At 42.8% G+C, this 9664-nt stretch overlaps 1 protein-coding gene across 1 annotated transcript; it reads left to right on the plus strand.

Moving 5' to 3' along the window:
* The first annotated feature begins 4236 nt into the window (after positions 1-4236).
* Positions 4237-9268, plus strand: LOC127338132 (uncharacterized). The gene is made up of 4 exons (XM_051364376.2): positions 4237-5215; positions 7483-7947; positions 8634-8756; positions 8877-9268. The coding sequence occupies exons 1-4, from the start codon at positions 5177-5179 to the stop codon at positions 8970-8972; spliced, it is 723 nt and encodes a 240-aa protein (XP_051220336.1). The 5' UTR covers positions 4237-5176; the 3' UTR covers positions 8973-9268.
* The last annotated feature ends 396 nt before the right edge of the window (positions 9269-9664 follow it).

Raw genomic sequence — 9664 nt, forward strand, 5'->3', positions numbered from 1 at the left:
CGATTGAGCCATCATCAAATTGACAGACAGGGACAACAATGATATTAAAACTAATCAACAACTAGGTACCATTCCATGACTCTTTTGACTTCATCTCAAATAAATAAATAAAAGACTCTGTCGACTGTAGCCACTGATATCAAGGCGCACGTTATTTTTTTTTTACTATAATCAACTTCACTGTCATATATTATCTCTTATATATACAAACTTTTCTTACAACCGGTGGTAGTGACACTCATGTGAGTTTTGCATGTTGTATATATCAAACCGGAAAGTATGTACGCGTAGTATGTAGTATCTAAGAATATTTTGTAGTTTATCTAACACTTTTTAGGTAGTATGTACTATTTTTTAGTATATTGTTTTATACATACAAATATAAAGGTATTTTCAAAATATACTAAAAACTATGGACTGTCATGTGGCTCATTTATTTCTCCCCCTAGGTATGGATGGAGTCTAATATATGGGTCCATGCATCTACTCACCTTTCTTAGCTCCTAATCTCATAATATAAAAGTAACAGAACACGTTATTGGAATTCCAATGCACCGGTCCATGCATCCATCAAGTTGCACTGGTCATCTAAGCCAGCTAATCATCATCTTGTTGGCCAAAATAACATGCATGTCACTTTTGTTGAAGTGACCTGAGACATATTTTATTTTATCTTGGGAATGATCCAAACTAGTGTATGATATGCATGTAGATTGAGAAGATCTAATGGGTTGGTAGCTAGTAATACTCCTAATTTTTTCATATAGGTCCTTTTTTCTTATTGAAAAGAGGGATAATAGCCTGGCTTCTACATCGATTGATGCACACAATCTTTATTAATTATTCCACAGTTTAAAAGATCCAAACATGACAAAGTGTAATACATAGAGGGCCACCAGGGCACGCCCAAGAAGAAAACAGCTAACAAGAACAAGAGATATGAAGCCTCACGCATCACAAATCCTATTGTTAGGCCGCCACCCAAACCGGTTGAATAAAGACCGTCTTCCATAGGTTGCACCAAGAGACCGTGGACGCCGGTCCTCCTCCAGGCGCAGAAAGGACCACCTATGGATCCGGCAGATGGCTTTGTAGGAGACCTGTATTTTTTTTTGGAACTTTGGCATTATATATGCATGAAGATTAAGATCTTTTTTCACGGGTAAAAATAAGTTTCCTTTAATTACTGGCAGCTTGCATCATGCATCAGTTGCTTTGATTGAAGTGTCCGTCGATCGATGAGAAAGACTACATATATAAAGTTGTCTCTAGCTACAAACTAGCAGCTGCTTAATTCTCCAATCTCGTAGTATATATAAAGAAAAGAAAAGCATTGAAGAAAGAAAAGATGCATCCGGCCGGTTTGGTTTTCTATTAGTGGAGCGCCAACAGCTTTTGTAGAGGCACCCTGGTTGTCCTATGCTACTACATCTTTTAGAGGCAAAAACAAGAACAGCTTGTTCCTTAACAGACAAGGCTTTTCTAACTTTTCATTGTAACACCATCATTGGCCGGGCACTGGCCGTGTAATTAACCACACTAACCAACTGCTATATATGCTAATCCCCTTAGTGAAATCAAATCATATCAGTACTAGAAAAAAGGTTACCCATGGTGCACTAGTTTTGACTACCCGTGGCGCACCACCCATGCGCCACGACTAGCGCGGCACGGGTAATAGTTGGTGCGCCACGAGTAGTGCATATACCCGTGGCGCACCCCACCTGATGCGTCACGGGTATATTTTCGAAAATTAATTTTTTTCAATCCTTTTTTTTTGCGATTAATTGTTTTATTACGTTCTTTGCGTCGTCGTGGCGGTGGCTCCGCGTCGTGGACCTCGGATGCGGCCGCGCGCGTGCAGGAAGAGGAGGAGGCGCTGGGTCGAGGCTGGGCGCATGGCGGCGGAGGCGCTGTGTCGGGGCAGGGGCGCGCGGAGGCAGAAGTCGCCGGGTCGGGGCAGGGGCGCGCGGAGGGCGGCTGCCAAACTCGAGGGGCCCAGATCGGGCCAGGTCGTCGCGGCGGCGGAGGAGGCCGATGGGCGTGGCGTGCATGTTGGGGAAGAAGGTGGCCGGGGCCAGACGCGGGGAAAGAGAGTGTCGGCGCTGGGAGATAGTATGTAAAATACATCAATATATACATGTGGAAATATTTTTGGTTATAATTTTTTTTCAAAATTTCAGGTTCACACAAAAGTACAGGAAATTAGTGCTTTGCTGCCTACAAGAAGCTAAACTAGCTGTCTTGCTAAGCCAGTCCCGAACCCTCTCACCTTTCCCCTGGTAATACTTAGTGATGTGTATGTGTGATTTTATTGGAATTTTTTCAAAGAATGGAGAATTTTTTTGAGCCATGAGCGTGTGCTCCCGAGCTCACCTAGTGGTTTCCGAAACAAACCTTGGGATGGTATCTTCTGTCATCTCTCTTCTCCTACCTTTTGAATAGTCTTCACACTTACTATCTAGGCAGCTTGTATATTTATATGCTTGGTTGTAAGTACACAATAATTAATTAGGATAGCGATTACAAGGAAGAAGAAGAAAAGTCGTTTGTGTCTTCGGCTTTTGTTCGGCGCGCAATGTCAGTCCATTCTTATGAACGCCCTGCCCTATCACTCACTCACCCGATCACTCACTCACTGAAGTTTACATTAAAGAGGCATTAAGAATAAGGGTTTGATGTTACCAAAGCCACCACTAAACACCTCTACGCAACATGGTGGAGGCGATAAACCGGAGCCGCCGCTCCGACATCCACGCCAGCCTCAGGCTGCGCACCGCCTAGCCGAAGACTATCTAGGCAGCTAGTATATTTGTACGTTGGTGATAAGTAGCGATCACAAGGGATAATAAGAAAAGTGGTTTGTCTGTATTCGGCTTTTGTTCGGCGCGCGATGTCAGTCCATTCATGTGACTACCCTGCCGTGGCTGGCTCACTCACTCGATCACTCACTCACTGAAGTTCACAGTAAACATCATTAAGAGTAATGGCGTGAGAGAGTGATGGAGACACTGACAGACGGAGTCGCAGGAGTGGCAGCCTCTGACTTTGTTACTGCATACTTCATCCTCAAATAAGCGTACCTCTGGACATGTCTTAAGTCAAACTTTATTAACTTTAATCAACTCCCTATAAAAAAATAGCATCATTTATGACACTAAATTAATATCACTAGATTCATCTTCACATATATATGTTGTTATTTTTGTGTAATTTGAAAATGTTCGACTTCCAAAAAAAACGTACACTTATTTGCGGATGGAGGGAGTACTAACTAGTATATTTATATGCTTCGTGATAAGGATACATACACTAATTAGGATGACCATAGAAGAAGAAGAAGAAGAAGAAGAAGAAAAAATCATGGATGAGAAACTTGTAGCAGGTGTTAGTGTTTGATGTTCATTGGTAGGCAGGAAGCAACAAACATAATGCCATTCTATTGCGATGGCCATAGATGAAGAAGAAGAAGGAGAAATCATGGATGAGAAACTTGTAGTAGGTGTTAGTGTTTGATGTTCATTGGCAGGCAGGAAGCAACAAACATAATGCTATTCTGTTGCCACCTTACCAGCTTCATATAAGCCAAACCTCGGGTGCTGTGCTCTTGTCCCCTCATCTCTTCTCATCCAAATTCCTTTTGGATGAACTAATTATACGGCATACTAGCTAGTATACTTATATGCTTGGTGATAAGGATAAGTACAGTAAGTAGGTGTTAGTGTTTGATGTTCATTGGCAGGCAGGAAGCAACAAACATAATGCTATTCTGTTGCGATGGCCATAGATTAAGAAGAAGAAATCATGGATGAGTAACTTGTAGCATGTGTTAGTGTTTGATGTTCATTGGCAGGTAGGAAGCAACAAACATAATGCTATTCTGTTGCCACCTTATCAGCTTCATATAAGCCAAACCTCGGGTGCACTGCTCTTGTCCCCTCATCTCTTCTCATCCAAATCCCTTTTGGATGAACTAATTATACGGCATACTAGCTAGTATACTTAGATGCTTGGTGATAAGGATAAGTATAGTAATTACGATGGTTACAGATTAAGAAAAAGAAATGACGGATGAGAACCTTGTAGTAGGTGTTCGGGTTTGATGTTCATTGGTAGGCACCAAGCAACAACCATAGTGCTATTACTTTTGTTGCACCCAACCCTCCCAGGATAATGTTTGTGTACTTATATATAGTTTGGTTGTAATAAGGTAGTACTAGCACAAACCATCATGGAAAATGACCCAGCTCCATAAGGGAAGGGAGTGAGAGCTAGAAGCAGACATGGATGGTTGGTTCGTTGGTTCGTTGGTTCATGCGCGCACATAAACTAGCTTAGGTACTTGTTCAATGTGATGATATGTGAGAGTCTCTACATCCGCTCATGCGCCACTGCCAGCCAGCCTACTACTAGCTAGGCATCCACCCAACAACAACGAATGACCTCACAGACCTTTGCAACAAGGCGAGGAGATGATGTACGACCACTTGCCGCCGGTCTTCGACCTCTCCTTCTCCACTGCTCCTACACCACCGTCACCACCTCCTCTTTGTCCTCTTCCTCTTCCTCTTCTACATGATGGTGAAGCCGATGATGCCATCTACCACCACCTCGTAAGTTGTAGTATCTTCTTCTTGCTTCTTTTTTCATCATACATAGTACTCCCTCCGTCCTAAAGTAAGTGTTTCAACTTTTTTCTTGACACGGATATATCTAGAACTAAAATGCGTCTATATACCACGGAACTTATTTACTAAAGGTGCTCAGATTGCTCTATCTACGACAGCCGCCGTCATTTCCTCTCCGGACAAATTCAACTACGGCTTTCCACCCACCTTTGATATAGATATATAGCTTGTTGAAGTGAATCAAATGCAACTCATGCTGTCTAAGGAATGGAGTACTAGTATATTAGTAATATTATGGAGGGAGGTGTCAACTAGAAGCTCTCATGTCATGTCCTCTTCTCTCCTATTTTAATATTTCCACACTCCACTAGTTAAACATTGCAACTTTAAGCTCATTGCTTTTGTCGTAATTTATAGCTGCATACATGCTGCTTCTTTCTGACTTCCATTTTTGGCTATGGCCAAAAAATTGCATACATGCTGCTGTCCTCGTATAATACAGTCTTCATCAAAATCAATCACACACACAAGCTGCCGTTGGATGTACGATGCAAAATCATTTTATTGCATTCAAGGTTCAATTCAAGGTTCGATCTTTTTTTATTTTATTGCATTGCTAAGGCTATAATTAATGCATTGCTAAGGCTATAATTAATGCATTGATACACTATTTGAATCACTACATCTGTTTCATTGTTTTGTATAAATGAGAAAGCTTAAGGCCCCGTTCGGTAGCAAACTATTCTTAATTTCTTTTGGATATACCACGGTTTTCAAAAAACTATCATTATAAATACTTTGAGGTGTTCGGCTTCAACTCATAATGTGATTTTACAAACCGTGGCATTGCCAAAAATAGAAGAACTTTGGTAATATTGAGAAATGAGGTATTCCAACAAAGAAATGAAAAAAAAATGGCGCAGTCATTTCACAAATTGTAGTACTTTTTTTTTGAATAAAACACTGGCATTAAAAGAAACACCGAACAGTACAAAGCAGCCCAAGAAAAACGAAATTTACAACGAGATCCATGAGAAGCCCTTCATCTTCAACCTCCAGACCGTGTCGACGGCGCGCCGCCGCTGCCGCTCCTCCCTGAGTCGGCCTGACGTTGTTGGTTGCGGACGGGAAGTCGCCGAATGGGTCGAAAAGACCACATCCGTCCCGGAGACGAAGAAGTAGGATGCACTGCCGATGAATCTCCTTGACGATCCAAAGATCCCCACAGCCAGACGAAATCCTCGAAGACCACACCATACCCACAAGCTTCTCGACGTCGCCGTCGAGATGGGGTTGAAGCCGGGGAAACGTTATTGCACGAGGCGCCGCCACCACCACCCGAGCGTCGGCCCTACAAACGAAAACCCTAAAGACGGGGAACGAAGCCCCAAAACTGGGAAACGGAGCCCTCCTGCCGACGAGAGCCGCGATCCGCCACACCTCCATGGCCCGAAGGCCACAGAGACGGCCAGATCGGAGGCGGCCGCCGATGGGAGGCAGAGGAACCCTAGTCGCCTGAGGATCCCCTCAAGAGCACAAATTGTAGTACTTAGTGGCCCAGCAATCAAAAAACCGTTGTATCTAAATAATGTGGTTTTAAAAGAACTTTGCTTTCAAACAAAGCCTAAGTTATCTAATTAAATGAAAGTTTTATACAATTTAGGGCCTCATATTACAGCTTGCACAGGAGCCCCAAATTTCTAGAGACGGCCCTGCCAAAATAAATGGTGGATGCAGCAGTGGTGTACTTAAACCGAGGGGGCCCGATGATTACGCTTTTAGCTACTGCCAAAAATTGCATACATGCTGCTGTCATGTCCTCATATAGTATAGCCTTCATCAACATCAATCAACACTACTATACAAAAAAATGAACCGAAAAAGAAATTTCAGATGCTTGATTAATGGTACTCCTAGATTACTGCTTCCTACCTACACAGGACAGGAAATGAACATCCCCTTCAAGAAGTAAAAAAAATCACTTCTATATGATTTATCACATCAATTTGATGACCGAGTGCCCTCCCTATTTTTATTCAAATATCCTAAATATTATTTGGTGATGTTGGATCCAACTTCTCATTTCCCTTTTGCCTTGAATCTTCTCACTTCACATCCTTTCAAAAGCATCCTTTGGGGCAACGTCGACGATGGTCTTTCTCTTGGTACTATGTGTGGAGTGCATGTGAGTAGCCAGACTGGCTGCTGGTGGCCCGTGTGTTTTCAGGCGCATTGTAATGGTTTCCGCCCGGGTTTTCGCTAATTAGCAGGCAATTATCTTCTTGTTGATTAATGGATTGGGCCCTAAAGGCTCCTGCGTAAAAAAAAACCTTTCAAAGTCACACAAAGGACAGCCAGGTCGGAGGGGCTGAGATATTAATTGTCCTTTAGCTGCCTGACAAGGGATCAAATTTGGTTGTCTTTTTGGCCAATTTTAGATGCTCATCTAGTATATGCTCTGCTCTGGTGGTACCATGACATCATGAACACAAACACCAACACTACAATGCAATACTCCCCAGTCCCCACTCATGTCATAGCTCCGCTTTAGCGCCGCTATAGCTGATTTGTAGGGCTACCACTATTTGTCATAGCCCGCTATTTTAAACTTCGATCAAAACATTTGCCTTTTGCTTGGATTTACTCTGATGTTGTACTTTTTCTTCTTTTTTCATGAATGAATTGGCCTAGTCTATTAATCGATTCGATTATGTTCATTATACTTGTGGGAAAACAGACAAAAATCAAGTAGGTTGATTCATTCTAACTGATAGAGATTAAGTATTTGTCATTTTAGCCTTAATTAATTAAGTTGACTTCTCCACTCTAATAAAAAAAATTGATGTGAAAAAAGGGAAACAATGGGCAGCCATCCTTGATACCAGAGTATGACCTTGGAGGAGAAGGGGACCTGTTCAAGGCTCCACAGCCCATAATTGAGGAACCGCTGCGTACCCTCGACTCGGTCGCGGCTGCCATCTCGATAACGTCCTGCTATGAGAATACAATGGATGACACCATCCAGGTTTCAGACATGGGTTTGAGTGAAGTGATGTACGAGTGCGAGAAGGAGCTCATGGAGAGGTCTGTGATCGAAGAGACGATATCCGAACTTCTAGACGCCATCCCTATGTTACAAGTTGGGAAGGTCCCCGGAGAACTCAGGGCATCACCTTTAGCCAGTGAATGCTCACTCCAGAAGAGTGTTAGCTCTGAATGCCTCAACCCGGCCGATTGGATGAATGGGTCAGTGAGGCCAAATTTCTTGGATTTCCAAGGGCTCGACTTCAAGGCGGCATTCGAGCTGAGGAAGAAATGGGTATGATGACCTCTCTCCTCTCTCTCTCTGTCTCTCTCGCTCTCCCTCCCTATCTCTCTCTATCTATCTCTCTATCCCTTGCACTACACAAATATGGAATTATTATGACAAGCACTGATCTTTGTGTCTCAAGTAAGTACATAAACCAAAATGATAAGGCATTGCTTTCTCATTGCGTTGGACAAGCCTCACATTAGAGGTAGATGGTGTGCAGTGTAGTGCTTTGCTCAACATGAAAAAGCCATTAAATAAAGGTATGAATGACACTAACTAGTGATGTGATTTCAGATGTTACTAATTCTTCCTGAAGCCACCTTTCCCTTAATGACCTGGTAACTGCTTTAGCTAGTACAAGGCATATACATACTCTGCACACTCAACGGTATCTACTGTGATTTTTTCTTCCAATTTACTTATTATTTAGACATGCAAGATACTAGTATATGTTCTCTAATTTTTTTTTCAAAAGGGGGCTCGAGATGGGGCCAGCTTTGAATTAACAAAGTCATCAACCGACCAGGATAAAGGTTCTCTAATTTACACGCCCACATGAAGTATTTCACTCAGACAGATAAATGACATGTCAACCTGATACGTGTTTAGGACATTAGGTAGGATCACCATGTAAAATTATTTTTTACATTAAAAGCCTAAGATTACTAACTAGGATTTTTATTTTTTGACAGAATCTTGGTGCCAATACCCCTGGGCTTGTAACCATCAGTGACCTAAAAACTGAGGAAAGGAAGCAGAAGCTCTCTAGGTACAGGATGAAAAAGTTCAAGAGAAACTTTGGCAGAAAGATCAAGGTATAAAAATCTCTCTGTTTCTGCTAATATACAAGTAATTAAGCAAGAAGATGGAAGATCAGAGGCGCTAATGAATTCATGATGAGTGAGTGATAAATGTTTGCAACTCTGTGCTTGCAGTATGCTTGCAGGAAGGCTATGGCAGACAGCCAGCCAAGAACGCGAGGGAGGTTCGCCAAGATGCACCGTGGCGACATGCTCAAGCCGAGCAAGTAAAATAATGGGAAGATCGCTGAGGTTGCTGCGAAGCTGATGAGGATGTTAGAGTTAATCTTGTCAAAAGATCTGTTTTGTGTACTAGGACAGTCTGAGCGTGCATGTGTGCACGTCGCATATTCAGTAGTTTGGTTTATTAGTAGGTGCATTAGGTGTAAGCCAAGTACATGTGGTGTGGAGGCCTTTGAGAAGCAGCCGGATCACGCATGGAGAGCCTGCATGCATAGTTAGTTAGTGAGCTAGCTAAAAGCTTGGTTCATGTGTGTGTCCAGGTCGTGTGTGTATTCGAGATACAAAAGAGAAATAGAGAAAGATGTAGCTACGGTGGAAACCAAGGAAGTGCCCAGGCAAGATACCAAATGTCGGGGCTGAATCTCTCAGCCCCTATATATCTCTTCTTCTACCTCTCTCTCACTCTCTCTGGTTTCTCCCTCTCTCTCACAAGAACGCAGTACACACTTGTGTCTCACAAGCACACGCACCATGGAAGAAACCCACCCACACACACTTCACCCAAGGAAAAGAAGAAATACAGAGAAGAGAAAAGCCGTGAGGGCACCAAAACTCCTGTGTGTATTTGTTCATCTGAGAGCTGTGCGACGCAGCCGAGAGAGTAGCTAGCTAGTGAGTTGAGAGAATCAACTCCATCAATTGGTATCAGAGCGAGAAGATCCGGAAGGGCTACAGCGACA

This window comes from Lolium perenne, chromosome 3 (assembly GCF_019359855.2).
Source record: "Lolium perenne isolate Kyuss_39 chromosome 3, Kyuss_2.0, whole genome shotgun sequence".
Lineage (NCBI taxonomy): Eukaryota > Viridiplantae > Streptophyta > Magnoliopsida > Poales > Poaceae > Lolium > Lolium perenne.